The sequence below is a fragment of the Magnolia sinica genome, unplaced genomic scaffold (assembly GCF_029962835.1).
Source record: "Magnolia sinica isolate HGM2019 unplaced genomic scaffold, MsV1 ctg244, whole genome shotgun sequence".
Classification (NCBI taxonomy): Eukaryota; Viridiplantae; Streptophyta; class Magnoliopsida; order Magnoliales; family Magnoliaceae; genus Magnolia; species Magnolia sinica.
The window spans coordinates 46,782-64,155 of NW_026682790.1; the positions used below are offsets into that span (position 1 = coordinate 46,782).

The 17,374-nt window shown below is 40.6% G+C and overlaps 2 protein-coding genes across 2 annotated transcripts in view; one reads left to right on the forward strand and one right to left on the reverse strand.

The window, feature by feature from the left end:
* The window catches only part of LOC131236146 (actin-100-like), a 46,963-nt gene that overhangs the window by 21,250 nt on the left and 8,339 nt on the right, over positions 1 to 17,374 (reverse strand). The gene's annotated exons all lie outside the window — the stretch shown is intronic.
* On the forward strand, positions 7,720 to 11,323 carry LOC131236147 (actin-like). Its single transcript, XM_058233293.1, has 4 exons — positions 7,720 to 7,793; positions 7,910 to 8,303; positions 8,844 to 9,457; positions 10,876 to 11,323. Exons 1-4 carry the CDS (start codon positions 7,737 to 7,739, stop codon positions 10,939 to 10,941), a joined length of 1,131 nt encoding a protein of 376 aa, XP_058089276.1. The 5' UTR covers positions 7,720 to 7,736; the 3' UTR covers positions 10,942 to 11,323.

Consider the following 17,374-nt stretch of genomic DNA (forward strand, 5'->3'; position numbering starts at 1 on the left):
TCACATCCAGTTAGTAGATCATCCAACTATGATGAGCTGCAAGGGAGGTAATCATCCTCACATTGTCAAGGCGAGCAACTGGGGTGAAAACTTCTTCATAGTTTACTCCATATTTCTGTTTGTAGCCCTTTGCTACGAGCCTTCCCTTATATCGCTTGATCTTACCATCGGTATTTCGCTTGATTTTATATACCCATTTGAGACCAATGGTCCTCTGGCCTTTAAGGAGTGAGATCGGCTCCCACGTGTGATTCTTCTCAATAGCATGGATCTCTTCTTCCATAGCCTTTCTCCAATATTCTTCTTTCACGATATCCTCGAATGTGAGAGGCTCATGGTCCGCATACAGGCAGAGCAAATTTGCTTCCTTAGTTTCTGCATAAATCTCGTTGAGGCTTCTCATTTTGATGGGAGCCAAGGGTGAAGGAGAATTGGATGAAAATGTGCTGGCTGAATTCTGATTTGATGAAGTACTTTCAGGGGAGATGAAACATACTCCTGGACTTCTGCAATCAGAAGGGGGTGATGTGGGTGTCTTCTCCTGATTCGCATGCCTCTCTTCTTCATATTCTTTGGCCTCAACCTGATTTTCTTTAACCGAATCTTCTTGGTTCCACTTCCAGGCTTCTTCTGCACAGAACACCACATCTCTACTTACCACTACTTTGTTGGTTAGTGGATTGTAGAGCTTGTAGGCCTTGGATTCTTCACTATATCCGATGAAGATACATTTCTCACCAGGATCATCGAGCTTCTTTCTTCTTGCCTTTGGAACTTGAGCGTAGGAAACACACCCAAAGATTTTAAGGTGCGCCATGCTCAGCTTGTAGCCGCTCCATGCCTCCTATGGTGTCATGAACCTAACGCTCTTAGTGGGATACCGATTGAGCAGATATGTAATACATGCAACTGCCTCTCCCCAGAAGCTCTTCGTTAGGCCTTTCTCCTTCAACATGGTCCTTGTTATGTCGAGGATGGTGCGGTTCTTCCGTTCTGCAATTCCATTCTGTTGTGGTGTGTAAGCTGTAATTTGTTGGTTTTACAAAGCCCAAATGGTGACAAGTGCAGCTCCTAATACAAGGGAGAAAGAAAATATGCTATATTATTTTTCACCAAAGACTGCTACTACTGTAAAGACAAGCACTTGCTGCTTTTTTCCTAATACAACTACATGTTCATAGCACTCCTATTTATAAGTTTAACAAGAGATTACAAAAGACACTACTACCCCTATATGATACATTCACCAGGAGTAAATACACCACAAATTTCTAAAAATAACAAATAGCATTAGGTAGCCAAACATTTTTCTGGATGAATCTAAAATTCTAAGGAGAATACATCTACTAGATGAATCTGAAAATTCTAGGGACAATGCATTTGCTGGATGAATCTGAAAATTCCAGGGACAATGCATCTGCTGGATGAATCTGAAAATGCCAGGAAGGATGGATCTAGACAGTTTGGTTTGGACATTCCAACACATATATCACAGTGGACCTCATAAAATTTACTCAGCACCACACTTCCCATATATGTAACAGTAGTGATTGAACCCCATCATTAAAAACTTTTTGGAAGGCACAAAAGTTTTGAATCAAGTTGATCTTTCTGTTTTCCCTTAAATCAGGTTTGTTACATAAACGACTTTTAGGATGGCAAATAAACATTGCAATGGGCTTAGGAAGTTTTTAGGTCCAATTTATTGATCCAAACTATTAATTAGGTCCAAACATTTCATGAGCTACCATGCAAACCCCGCACTTATTTGACAAATATTAACACCATTTGATCAATGACCTTTAATATGGACAGTCAAGATCGTTTACAGCTCCAATCAACAATTTCATCCATCTATTTGTTAGGAACCATCATGGATTGCCAATGATTCTAATGAATCACATTTATTAGGCCATTATATCCATTCCATCCATGGCTTGAAAAAATGATGACTATAGAAAATAAGGGGAAATAAACTATCAGTGTGACTTTTGCAATGTAGTCCATTAAATGTGCCCTGGACTTAATGGACATTTTAGATCGATTGATTTAACTGTACAAGTGAACTGATGCAACTATGAGCATTATAAGTTATAGTGCTCTAAGGGGCTGTTTGGCCGGACGGATCCCATGGGATTAGGAGGGATGGGATGGTAAAATCCTGGGATATGCCAAACAAGCCAAACAGACCCGGTGAACTTGTCCCGAGATATAGCAAACCCATGGATCTTAAACCAATCCACTGACACCACCATCATTACCTTAAAATCCATCCCATCCCTCCTAATCCCATTCAATTGTGCTTGGGGCGTGTTTGGACGGACGGATTGGAAGGGTTGGTAGGTAAAATCCCGGGATATGCCAAACGTGCCAAACAGACTCGGTGAACTTGTCCCGGGATATAGGAATCCCATTGATCTTAAACCAATCCACTGACACCACCATCATTACCTTAAAATCCATCCCATCCCTCCTAATCCCATGGGATCCGTCTGGCCAAACAGGCCCTAAGAGCACCGGAGCATTTCTTCTATATTATTTAGTAATTGGAAACAAGCTTGTCAATTTTCAAAAAAAAAAAATAATAATAATGGAAACTCACTTGTCTCTCGACTAGTAGCGTTCCTTACATTTGTTACTGCTCCCTCATACATATCGTTAAACATGTCATACACAGACGTGTGTGAGTGCATCATTTTGTTATGTTGTGTTTTGTGATTTTTGTTTAACCTATTAGATCTGCTTGTGTTCTGTATTTTTTCATTGCAATTCTTTGTAAGAAACTGATTGAAACTAGTCAAGCTTCTCATGCAGTTAGATGGTGAAATAAAACTATTTATTAAGTTCAGCTTTAGTCCATCTTTCACAACCTCTTTGTTGATTCTTTGAGGACAATTAAATATGATCCTGCAAGTAAATCATTGCTAAAATTTGGTGTAGAAACCGTAATTCTACCATATAATTGGTTCATGTACCTCTCAGTCACTATGACCCATGGATAAGTGATACTCCAGATTGACTGGGTACATGCACAATTATGGTTGCAGATCGATGTTACTTAAATCTCCAAGCCCAGGCAGTGAGATGAAACTTGAGTCCAATCCTGGCCCAGGCCCATGTCCAGCCGTGGCAGACAGACTAGAGCCCGGCCTGCGCAAAAAAATAAAAATGGAAGACTAAAGCCCGAGCATGCCCAGCCCAAGCCTAAGCATGCTAGTCCTTTATTGGAAGATCATTGCCATCACTTCTCTCATAAATGGGTTGCAAATGCATTGAAGTACAGCGCATAGGGAAAATAGTTCAATAACGAGAGAGAGAGAGAGAGAGAGAGAGAGAGAGAGATCCACTGTGAATCTCTGCACACGTGCCTATGTGAGATCTAAGTCATTTGTTAGGTGGGTCTTATGAACATGTAGCATCTCACAGATCATACTTATCCAATTGTCATGTGGGTCACACTCATATGAGAAAGATGGATGGTAAGAAAAGAAATTCATCAATGGCCTATATTCATTGTACGCAAGCAACTGCCTGATTGATGGTTGAGCCTAGATTTTGGGAGGTATGCCACATTTATTACCGCGTGATGCATGTTTGAGATTTCACATATGTACAATGTGGGTATGTGTGCAGTGATTCACCTCTTCAGGCTATTCATATGTTGCTTTAACATTTTCATTTGAAAATTCAAACTTATTCTGCGAGTCCCAAGGTGGCAAGTCTCCTGTGTGTGTTCACCATCATTTTCAAAATAGTGGTGACTCTTACCATACACATGGCATGGTTATATGACAAACCAGGCCATTTAAATCTCTAACCCAGTTATGGATGGAGCATAGACTAAAAATTACGAGCAGAGGATAGTAACCATCTGATTTTACCCATACAATTTGGATCACTCACTGTTTTACTTTTGACCATCCATTTGATAACATCAATGGATGGCTAACATTTGCTCAATCATTGTGATTTTCAAGATATGGTCCATCTAAAATATGCCTCCAATTTGAATGGGACTCTGGATAACTGCACATGGGTGGCACACATGATGGGCATGAGTCACCAACATTTTCGAAATGGTGGTGAAACAGTTTATCCCAAGGTGAAATTGTATGTAAAACTCCCCATCTCAAGGTGAAATTGAACGAAATACACCTGTCCCAAGTTGAAATTGAATGGCAATCATTCATATTTTGAAGGATCTTGATGATCTATCTGCATGTATAGAAGGTACATTGTACACAACGTGGATGTATTTCACATAATCTCACAAATTGTAGGTTCCACAGGTGATGGTCTATAGAACACAATTTACAGTAATGATATTAATTGGGGCCATTTGTGAACTTGTTGTCCTGGTTCGAAAAATGATACTGTTTTGTACACACAGGATCACTACTCACAGTTTTGAGGAATGCTCAGACTAACTTAGTGAATTGTACATCTACCATCTGTTGAGTTGATACAGTCAATGTGTCATGTGCGCACAATATATAGATGTATTTCACGTAATCCTACAAATTGTAGGTTCCACAGGTGATGGTTTATAGAAAAAAAATTTACAGTAATGATATTAATTGGGCCATTTGTGAACTTGTAGTCTTGATTTGAAAAAAATACCATTTTGTACACACAGGATCACTACTCATAATTTTGAGGAATGCTCAGACTATCTTAATGAATTGTACATCTACCATCCGTCAAGTTGATACAGTCAATGTGTTACATGCTCACAATATATATGATGCTGAAAAGATTAGCCCTTGGCACGAAAACCAGGCTAATCAACTCATCTGGTTGGCTGTGTGTGTATATTGAGTCAATCCATTTGTAATGCAGGGGCATTTTCACACTGAGCTCGAGTGGGATCGCCTGTTGGATGCAGGGGCACACTCGGGGTGGGTGACCCATGCGATTTGGGGTCTACGGGGGAGGTCTCGTGTTCGAGACTCCTTACCAGGGGTGAGTAATGCGCATTTCACACCGGGCTCGAGTGGAGTAGCCCGTGGGATGCGGGGACACATTTGGGGTGGGCGGCCCATGTGACTTGGGGCCTACGAAGGAGGTTTGGCCGAAGTCCTAACCCATGAGATGTGGGGCCTGGGCTATAAGATAAAGGGATTAATTTGCCATACTCTAACAGTTCGAGCTTTTAGAGCAAGTGGTTAATTGTCCTGCATCAAATTGGTATCAGAGACGGAGGTCTCGTGTTCGAGACTCGTCACTGGAGGTGATTAATGCAGGGGTATTTTCACACTGGGCTCGAGTGGGATCGTCTGTTGGATGCAGGGGCACACTCGGGGTGGGTGACCCATGTGATTTGGGGTCCACGGGGGAGGTCTCGTGTTCGAGACTCCTTACCAGGGGTGAGTAATGCGCATTTCACACCGGGCTCGAGTGGCGTAGCCCGTGGGATGCGGGGACACACTCGGGGTGGGCGGCCCATGTGATTTGGGGCCCACGAAGGGGGTTTGGCTGAGGTCCTAACCCATGAGATGTGGGGCCTGGGCTATGAGATAAAGGGATTAATTTGCCATACTCTAACAGTTCGAGCTTTTAGAGCAAGTGGTTAATTGTCCTGCATCAATTTACCATCCATTGTCTTCTATGGCATAATCCACTTGATGAGTGGATTGGCCTTATTTTTTCTAGTGTTTTAAATAACAAATAGTATGTAGCGTAGCATTCACCCATTTGATCAAGGTTGCACAATTTTTATGATATTTTGTGCAAAATTAGATTGATGAAACTGATTTAATATTGTTACTTGTATTATTCTACTAAAATTAACTAATTTTTATTGAAAAAATGTAACAAATCATTAACAAACATTAATTGATTTGAATGTTGTAGTGAAAAGTAACTAGTAATGCGAGTTATGTAGCTTGTAGCAAATTATCATGTAGGATGTAGTGTGTGCAAATTATCAAGTAATATCAAGGTGTTCTGTATCCGTTACGATACGACCGCAAAGGCCAATATGCATCGGTAATGACCGTGACCGTTACGAGATACGGGGGTGAAACGGGGCAGTTGATTTTTTGGGATTGTATCGGCCATTATAGGAGCCTTAATGACCGTTACAGGGTATAACGACCGTTACCCCCATAACAATTGAAAAACGACCATTTTTTTTTTTTTTCCATTTTTCTCATTTCAAAAACTTTCCTAAATCATTCTACAATAGGTTTTGACTACTTTTACTATAGTTTTTAAGATTAAAACTGTAGATTGAAGCGATTTGGGAGAATACAAGCTCCGAGGGCCTTTTTTTTTTTCAAAAAATTGAAAAAGTGGTACTTCGGTTTTTTTTTAATTTTTTTCTTGTTGTAATGCTTGATTGTGATGTGTTAACATTAGAGACACATAACCAGGTTCCTCAATTCACTGGACAACCAAATACAACACTATCACCAAAGAGTGGACCTTTATGCTACCATAAACATATTCAAAACAAAAAGTGAATACATATTTGGAATATTTGCATTATTCTGAATTTTCTACATATTTTTCCACAATTTTTCGGGCAAAAAACAATTTTCAACTGTTACAGCAGATAATCGTGTCGGTAACCAATATGGAATACCTTGAGTAGCATATGCTACACGCGACTTAAACTATTTTCATAAGCTATGCAACCTTGAGGCTAAGTTCTACATAGCATAAGCTACATGCTACATAGCGTCGCTTTTTAAAACACTGATTTTTTCGTCCAATGATTTTCAATGTGTGGTCAACATCCTTCAAAAAAAAAAAAAGAAGAAGAAGAAGAAAAGAAAAGAAAAGGAAAAAGAAAAAAACGTGTGGCCAACCCTTTTGGCACCTTGGATGTAGCATAGCGTGCAACATTTTGGCAATATTTTCTCAGTGGTTGGTTAGTAGAATCCATTGAGATGGATATGAAAATTCCTCATTGATCTCGTATCCTATCAATGAGTCATGTACCTTGGATTATGTCAATCAGTTCAAGTGAGATCAAGGCCAGCACAGCAGAACTTATGTATAGTATCCCCTCTGCCATGGTGCGTACTAACCAGTTGACCTAGCAAGCTGTATGCAATGATTCACATATCCTATAATGAAAAAAAAAATTGCGTGGGGTTATGTGTCAGAACAAGGTAGCAACACATAAATCTGTTTTTTTGTGTAACTCTACTTGCCACAATATGCCAGCCTCTCCAAGTGCTGATAAAGGAAGAAAGAATGATGTTAGGCTGTCGGTTGGCAATGGTACATTTTCCAAGCAATTGCAAGAGTTCCCCTTTTGAATCTTGATTAGTGAAAATCATATTCATAAAGTCAGCCCCAAATAGTTTGGACAAGGCTATGATGATGATGATGTAGGGTCTGCCAAGGTAGGGAGGATCCTGCAAAATTGGCTTACGCCTTAATCTGGTTTGCTGGGTCTAATACTCTCCACATCTAATTCTATCATATGAATGTGGACCTTCCCCAGTATATGTATATGCGTGCGTGTGCGTGCGCGTGCATGCATGTGTCTATCATAAAATGTGAGTGAATGCGAAAAAGAGTTAGCATGGCAATCTCATGAAGAGGGCATGGAGCTGCCCAAATTAGATTAAGGCTCAGTCCTGTTTTTGCAGGATCCCCAACCCAGATGGGCCCATAAATTTGCTGCAAATTGAAGAAGACACTTATAGGACTACCACTAACTAATCAGAGCGGAACTGTTTCTCACACATAAATCTTTCCTTTGCACTGCAGGTTTATAAAAGATGGCCGAAGAGGATATTCAACCTCTCGTCTGTGACAATGGTACCGGAATGGTCAAGGTTGGTCCAAACCCTAACCTGTGCACTAGTTTCTTTCTCAGTTTCAGTGCAACTTTTTTCAACTTTTGTGAGTATTACACAATTTTTTGCTTGATATTCTTTTATGTTTTCTACAGGCTGGATTCGCTGGTGATGACGCTCCGAGGGCGGTATTTCCTAGCATTGTTGGCAGGCCTCGCCACATTGGTGTCATGGTTGGGATGGGCCAAAAGGACGCTTATGTAGGTGATGAAGCACAATCTAAAAGGGGTATCCTTACATTAAAATACCCTATTGAGCATGGCATTGTCAACAATTGGGATGACATGGAGAAGATCTGGCATCACACATTCTACAATGAGCTCCGTGTTGCTCCTGAAGAGCACTCGGTGCTTCTCACAGAAGCGCCACTCAACCCCAAAGCAAACAGAGAGAAAATGACACAGATCATGTTTGAGACCTTCAGTGTGCCAGCCATGTATGTTGCCATTCAGGCTGTCCTTTCTCTGTATGCTAGCGGCCGTACAACTGGTTAGTATCAACTGCGACCTTTATGCATGCATGTGGACTTCCTTTCTTCCATAGGCTGCCTTTGGATGCACAAAGTGAAATTAATTGTACAAATTCAAGAATAAGTGAAATGATAATGATGCTTCCTAGTCTTCATAATGTGGACGTAGTTCTCAAGTTGCAGTTACATTCATAGTCTAACTGGAAAAAAAAAAAATCTAATTGCAGTTTGTCTAGTCCGTTAATGTGAATGCCAAGGAAATAAATGTATTGTACACAAGTGAAATGAATTGTACATATTCAAGAGGAAGTGAAAAGATAATGATGGTTCCTAGGCTTCATAATGTGGAATTAGCTGCTGAATTGCAGTTACATTCATTTCAAGTCAACTGGAAGGAATGTAAATGCAAATTTGGGTGTCTAGTCCCCTTAATATGAATGCTATGGAGATATATCACAATTTGGTTATTTCCACTTTAGACAAATAATTGCAAATCAATTCTACATGGGATGCATTTATATGATTTGCTCCACTGAATTTCATCTTTTTCCTCTTAACAGGCATTGTGCTAGATTCTGGTGATGGTGTTAGCCACACAGTGCCAATTTATGAAGGATATGCCCTCCCACATGCAATCCTTCGTTTGGATCTTGCGGGGCGTGATCTCACTGATGCCCTTATGAAGGTCCTCACTGAAAGAGGTTACTCGTTCACCACCACCGCCGAACGGGAAATTGTTAGGGACATGAAGGAGAAGCTCGCATATGTTGCCCTTGATTTCGAGCAGGAGCTAGAGACAGCCAAGAGCAGCTCTGCTGTTGAAAAGAGCTATGAGCTGCCCGATGGGCAGGTGATCACGATCGGAGCTGAAAGGTTCCGTTGTCCTGAGGTCCTCTTCCAGCCATCCCTTATCGGCATGGAAGCTGCTGGAATCCATGAGACCACGTACAACTCCATAATGAAATGTGATGTTGATATCAGGAAGGATCTGTACGGTAACATTGTTCTCAGTGGTGGCTCGACTATGTTCCCTGGTATTGCTGATCGAATGAGCAAGGAAATTACAGCCCTTGCCCCTAGCAGCATGAAGATCAAGGTGGTGGCCCCACCTGAGAGAAAGTACAGTGTCTGGATAGGAGGCTCCATCTTGGCATCGCTCAGCACCTTCCAGCAGGTGAGTCTTGCGTTACAAGTGCTAATGTTACCTAGAAACTTCTACTACATGGAGTTCTGGTGTGCCAAAACTTGAGGATACTTGGACATTCCCAGACATGACCCACCATGCCAAAACCCAAGTGTCCTATTTATGTTGTCTAAGAGTACCATGTGTTGGCCACCTCAAGTGAGGTGTCCAAGCCTATTTATGTCATCTAAGGGTACCATGTGTTGGCCACCTTAAGTGAGGTGTCCAAGCCTATTTATGTCGTCTAAGAGTACCATGTGCTGGCCACCTTAAGTGAGGTGTCCAAGCCTATTTATGTTGTCTAAGAGTACCATGTGTTGGCCACCTTAAGTGAGGTGTCCAAGCACATGAATCTTGAACTTTCCTTCTTTTGCTTATGAGTTCTGACTTTTTTTATATGTATTTTTTTTACTTGTCAAGTAAAAAATTATCACTTCAAGCTTGCTTCTACTTTCCTGGTGTTGAAGAAACTATTCGTGGGGATCCCCTCTCACACCCTGGGCTTTACTCCAATATTTTATTCAAGTATGATGACCTGCATGGCAAAGAATCAAAAGTTCTCGTCCTTTCATTTTGGTTATCTAATCTTTGCCTGGGACGTGTTTGGTTTGAGGGATTGGAAGGGATGGGAAGGTTTAATCCCGGGATTGGTCAGGCGTGCCAAACAGACTGGATATAGCAATCCAGGGATATAGCAATCCCATGGATCTCAAGACAATCCATTGACAACACCATCATTACCTAGAAATCCATGCCATCCACCCTAATACCATTCAATCCCTTCCAATCCACCCGGCCAAACGGGCCCTTAGAGAGCAATTCGCATTCTATTATCGGTGCAAGCCACCGTCTCTTTGGCCTGTTTGGACACCCTCTGAAATGGTCTTTGAGGCCTAAACACTGATACAAATGGCAGTTGACCTTGTGTGTTTGGATGCACTTTGCAAACCTTTGTCTCATCTCCTGCTTGACAAAATAGGCATTAGAACACTGACTCAACAAAAACTAACCTGATTGGTTTTTGCTGGATCGACCAAAAAGTGGGCCTGAAACTTTCTTTGTTGGAAAACCCCCTTTGAGGAAGTACTTCCAAATGGGCCCTGGAAATCTTTGTTGTTGCTGTTTGTTAGTTTAAGAGTTTTTATGTTTTATTGTACTTTTGTTTTTATTTTCAGTTTCTCTTTTTCTTAATTTTATTTATCAATCAATCCATTTTTTTTTTAAAAATATTTATATGTAGAGAGAACATTGCATCCATAGAGTTCTTTTGGTGGGTTAGAAACTTGGGCCATTTTGACACTTATGGCACTTTGCACAACATGTCTCACGAACATTGGCAACCACCATTTTGATTTTGATTTTTTTAATTTATCTCGTGCTGACTCCTGGTTCCTTTTTGTTTGCGGCAGATGTGGATAGCGAAGGCTGAGTATGATGAATCCGGTCCATCTATTGTGCACCGGAAATGCTTTTGAATTCCTGCAGGTGGTGAGTCTTTTGCCATCTTTCTAGTTTGGCTTCAGCATTGTGTCTGGTTATGTGAACTTGGTTTGATTGAGATTTTCTCTAGAAGACGGCTTTTGCCATGTATGCGTACTTAGGTCGAAAGCTTCTTATCGTTGTTCTGCTTCTCCCGCTCGCTGCAATGGCTGCCACTGATGCTGCTGATGCATGGCCTAGTGAGGAGAAAAAAAAACCCATGAGTTGCGTCACTAGTTAGTAGGAAGGAATGCCTGGGTTCATTTGGTTGTCATGTGTGATATTCCTTTCCTTTCTCTTTGGTTTTTATTCCTAGTCTGTTATTACTGTATTAGAAATTTGATTTGGTATGTCATCTTGCAGTTTTTGAAGGTTGAAGGTAGGTTGTTGCAAACTTTTGGTTTTCTGATGTAGCTACCAGTTTTCAGATATGCTCAGCTTTTCTGAGGATCTACACAGTAGTCAAATGGCATTGAGTTGGTATTGGCAGGGCAGAGGTTTGGTAGCCCTACTGGCACCACTTTTGGACACAACTTTACACAGGACATAGTTCCAACCTGGCAAGAGTTTGGAACATCTGACCACTGCAGAGGATGGCCTCCACCTTGGAGATGATGACCATATGCAAAGGTCAGGGCCGTCCACTCATCAGGTGGCCTGCACCACCCCCATGCAAAAAGAATGGATTGTTTGATAGAAGTTGCAATGGTCGACATTCCTTGCACCTGGTCGACGCTCCATCAGGTGGCCCGCACAGATATTCCACACTTTTGGCGGGTTGGCACCCATGCGAAGATGGCATACCTCCTTCTCAGTATTCTACTTGATATGGATAAGGAGCCAGAGTTTTTCTAAGCCTACATACGTGTGCAATAAAGCTCATGTACATATTACACGTGCCAGCATAGCACTGTAGGTCCCTGATCCAATCAATCCATCAGAATGGCACCAGAATATTGATGCTATAGAGCGAGAATCAGGTTGATCCACTAGTCAGGTGGTCTACTGTTCGCTAAACGCATGTACGGCTCCGAAGTTTTCTGCCCATCTGCCTGTTTCCAATATTGGGGCCCACATGTCGAGCGGACAAGATCTTCTTTTTTTGGGGGAAACATGTAGATGGTCGGACTAACCCAATGGATGGAATGGATTCTGCACCCATGTACCAAGCTGTCACATGTGAGTTGTGTACATATGTTTTATTGCAGGCTTGGAGTTGGAGCCATTCATGCAGATGGGAACGGATTGGCTACTCCCCCTGACACCAGCCCTGGGGCTAGTGGTCGGTGTGCTGTGGACCCCACCATGATGTATGTGTTTCATCCATTCTGTTAATTCATTTTTAAAGATGATTTTAGGGCTTCATCCCAAAAATGAGAGGTATATACATCTCAGGTGGACCACACCACATGAAAACAATAGAGATTGGATATCCACCATTAAAATCCTCCTAAGGCCTACTGTACTGTTTATTTGACATCCAATCTGTTGATTAGGTTATACAGGCCCAGATGAAGGGAAAAAACAAAAATCAGCTTGATCCAAAACTTTTATGGCCCCCAAAATGTTTTTAATGGTCAGCACTCATTCAACACTGTTTCCTGTCATGTGGTCCAATTGAGATTGGGATATACCTCATTTTTGGTCTCATACCGTAAAATTATCTCTAAAAATAGATGGACGGAATGGATGAAGCACATACATCATGAAGGGCCCCACAGAGCACCGACCACCAGCCATTGGCTGGTGCCAGGGGGCGGAGCCAATCCATTTCCCATGCAGATGAGCTACACAAGCGTCTCGCATATGCTGCTGTGGCATGTACTCTAGGTTCAAACTGTTCCCCGGTTGGGGCCTCTGGTAATAACTAACGAGGCTAACTTTAAGACAGGCTAGCCCACTCAATCAAGTGGGGGTTATACGTGTAACTGCGATTACTTTTTTACATGTGTCCCACCTGATGAGTGAAGCAGCTGGGCTTATTTTGGGCTAAGGAACATTTGGTAAATGATGAATGTTCCAAAGACGTGATCGGCTGCCGGAACGTAACACGTGCACTCTATTTTGTGGTTGTCATTATAAATTCCAAATTCCGTGCGGTCTATGTCCTTGTGTACCCCGAGGATTGTTGCTGAATGAAACTGAGCAAGTACTTCTTTGGCACTTGCTATGTGTGCAAGATCCGGACTGCTCATTAGTTTGCCCTGCATTGTAGAATGCGTTACAAATAAATGAGTCAATCCACAGGACGCGGATTAGCTACTGACAGGTCGAGTAGCGAGACTCGCTACTGAAGTGACGTCACCAAGTTCTGTGGGCCCCACCACACCGTCCAATCATTTCGAGATATTAGTGGACCCCACCATAGAAAACGGTGGGGAGAACCTTCCTAAGGTCCATCGTGATGATACCAACGGTAATGCCTCGATTTTTCATGGCTCGAGTTTGCACTTGTGCCTGATAATTTCGGGTGTTAATAATGTAATAATTGAATATTTCAAAATTGTGTATTTTTTTATTTTTATTTTTTCATTTAAATCACATCTACTTACATTCATGAAGGTAATCATTTTCGAGAATAAAACCAACCATAATATAAATCTTATTTCATTTAAACATAAAAGTTCAACTAATCATTTAATGTTCACTCAGGTGAGAACTTATTACAAATATCCAAATTTATTGCATGAAACATAAATAAAGCTAAACTAACATGAAAGCAATGATAATCTCACATCACTCGTAATTATTCATAGGGAGATCACGCATTACCCATATCTTCAACATGTATACCCCCTGCATCATTTATATGGTTGAAATGGTCAATGCCTTATTCATAGTGATGATTATCTTTTAAGATTAATACAATTTAAGTAATTCCTCAAGAGTAAGACAATCTAAATATTCCGATACTTTCGGTACTTTACCACTACGAAGGGTATCGGTATGTATAACCAACTTATATGAATGCATGCATAACAGTGTGTATGACTCATCATATATAATGACCATCACATTATGTAATATAATTCATAAAAATTCAGCTTGCTTCGTATCTCATAACTATAGAGATTCATTAGCGTGTCTAACATGGTTAAAATCATATATCAAACATAATTTCAATATGGATAAATAATTCATAATTATCTATCGACTTATTAACATGGAAATCACATTAAAAATCAAATGATATACAACTTTAACGTGAAAAAAAAACTACGTATAAATTCAACTTAAATTGGTGTAAACTTAAATGAATCCCTCACATTAGCATTAAATGTAAACTCTAGGTAGATATCGGTGTTGAAATTTTTTTACATGAATTACGACATCGCTCGAGCAAAAGGGAGACACCACACGTGTGGAGAAGAAAGAGAATGGATAAATGTGTAGCTCTCTCTCTCTCTCTCTCTCTCTCTCTCTCTCTCTCTCTTCCTTAGACGTGGGAAGGGGGGAGTGCGTGAGTTTTTAAGTGGAGAAGGGGCGTACGCCCCCTTTTGTAAAGGAGAGAGCGAGAAAGGGTGTGTGTCGCATCCCACTTGAATTGGGTTTCTGAAGTTTGTCTTTTCTAGCTATCTTTCTTTAAATCTAATTCGTTCATGGTGTTGGGGTCATTGAATAGAGCTAGATTCTATAATTCTCTTGGTGATTCGAGACTTAGATCGTCTTATTTTGAAAATTCTCTTAGCGAATGCCAAAATAGACTTGATATCAATTAATGGTCCATAATTAATGATGAGATCTCAATTTTGGAGAAAATGTGTAATTAGGATAAACAAGATTGGGCAAAATTTGGTGGTTGATCGATAGTGGAAAAAGCATAAATATGAAATTTCATATTTTGCACTAAAATGAACGATTTGGCTTTAAGGCGGTCAACATTCAACGGTGTGGGATCATAAATTAGGGTCTAAATTTTGTATGATCTTGTAGTCATATGAGGCCACAATGTAGTCCAAATTTGAGTTGCGATTGACGGTGAAAAGTGGGTCAATCGGAAGATCCAAATTTAGAAAGAGTTAATAAGCCCAAAAGGGCTAACTTCGTGCCTAAGGAAAGACTTACCAAGCTTGGGTTCTCACATTTCATACTTAATCCATATGATGAGCAATTCATGTCGTTCATATAAAGAGAAATATCCTACTATGACTACCCACGAACTTTCCTCACTCGATGGACACCAAAATCAATAATTAGGGGGATGATTTATCAATTTGGCCAATTTTACAATGATTTAATGGTTAAAATTCGATGTATATGATTAATTTATAATACATAGTGATGGTATAAAATTTCATATTAAACGTATCATGAGAACCATATGATCTACAATTTAAGGGTCTAGGTTAACGGCATTTTCGTAATTATTGCCGATTTGAGAATTTTAGAAAATCTAATGATTTTATTATAAAAGTAGTCATATTTATATCACTACAGATAAATATTTATTCACCAAATAAGTTAAAATTCTCAAAGGAAAAATACATATATCAAACAACATAAACCTAAGCTAAAACGGTAACATCTGAGATGTTACAATTGATCATATTCAGGTTAGAGAATAGATGCAAGGTTAGGACATGATAAATTGGTGACATACACATGTATATACTAAATTAAATTTCATGGTAACACTCGAGAATTTCAATACTCGAGTATTGAAAAGTTCGGAGTGTTACACCACTAGATATGTTTCATTGTTATATGAAAATGGTAAAACTATAGTAGAAATGTGTGTTCTATCTTAAACTTGGATTGAAATGGATGATTGTGGTGGATAAAGTCCACTTCAATCCATTTTATTATTCTATGAAGATAGTAAACCTATAGATGAGGAAGGTATTAAAAAATTGATTGATAAAATATAGAAATTCATGTCGTTAAGCATAAAATCATCTCCTTAAATGTAACATGTATCATGATAATTCATACACTTGCATCATATGTGGTGGCGGTAGAGGATGAATATATGTTAGTGATGGGTAGTTGGATGTGTATTGACACTTGTATTAGGATATGATTGTTGAGAAGAGAGCATGAGAGGGGGAAAATCCCATGTCGGCTTAGAGCCAGGCCTACCTACGAGCCACCAACCATTGATCTTGGCTTGGGTGAGTATTCGAGATGTGTGATATCCCTATTATTGAGGAAAGGTGGGGAAGAAGTTTGACGAGCCAACTTAACGACGGGCCGAGTTGGGTTGATGTGACTATAGAGCAGGATACCCAACTAGCAAGGTCGGTTAGGATGTGAAAAAAATATGTCCCCCCACTGGATGGTTCGGGTAGGAGGAACAAGACTCTAATTGATGGTTTTCATTTCCCCTGCTCTTGAGGACTGGTGGTCCCCATAAAGGTCCACCGGCTAGTTTGGTAGAATACCTTACAGTCAAGGACGAGTGTGTTGGGGGCCGTTGCACAAAACTTTATGATCTAGCCTCCCAAAAATACTAGAATTATGGGATAATAAAACAATGAAATAAATCAAAGCACAAACCATACAACACGAGATTTTTACGTGGAAAACCCTCAAAGAGGTAAAAACCATGGGACATCGTCCATAGCAACAATTCACTATGAAGAGAATATTACAACCGATCATAATCACACACCGCTTGGATCAAACCTTCTTTACTCAAGCAGGAGTGGATGAACAATAAGGGAATAATGAAAAAATGAAAGAGCTCACCGATCACGAGGATGTAGAAGCGCTGAGACATTGACTGTGAAGTAGATCACCTGTACGAGTAGAATCTCCCTTCCACAAGTTTCCTCTCTCTCTTTTCTCTCACCCTCTCTCACCTTTAATAGCCCTAAACCCTTTAGAAAACCCATGCAAAGCTTTAGGAAACTCTCTTGCATTACCCTAGAATAACCCCATGACCCCTATTTATAGTTTAGGCAACTTCCTTTGACACCTCTTGTGAAACCGCTTCAAATTTACACAGTCCGCAATAAATCCGGACTGAATATGCGTAACTCTCGACTAGTCGAGCCGGGTGCTCGACCGGTCGAGCTTGACCCTCGATTGGTCGAGTACCACGGAGTTCCAAAACAAATAGCTCGCTGGACTTTGAGTCGAGCACCGCTCGACTGGTCAAGCGGCCCTCTCGACTGGTCGAGTAGCGTGGTAATGCCAAGATTTGTGGCATCTGATCCGCACCCATATCTCCTCTGAACTGAGGAGGAAAACCCCATCAAATCTCTCCCTTTCCGACTCAGGAGGAATTCGCCTTCTTTAAGCCAGTCAGGTTTCTACAAATCTCAAACTTGACCTTAAGTAAAGCCTTGGTCATCATGCTTGACCCATTATCGTCCGTGTGGACCTTCTCAAGCTGTAACACATTCTGTTCCAAAGTATCCCTGATCCAGTGATAGCGAATCTGTATGTGCTTCTACTTGGAGTGCTGGATTGGATTCTTGCTCAGGT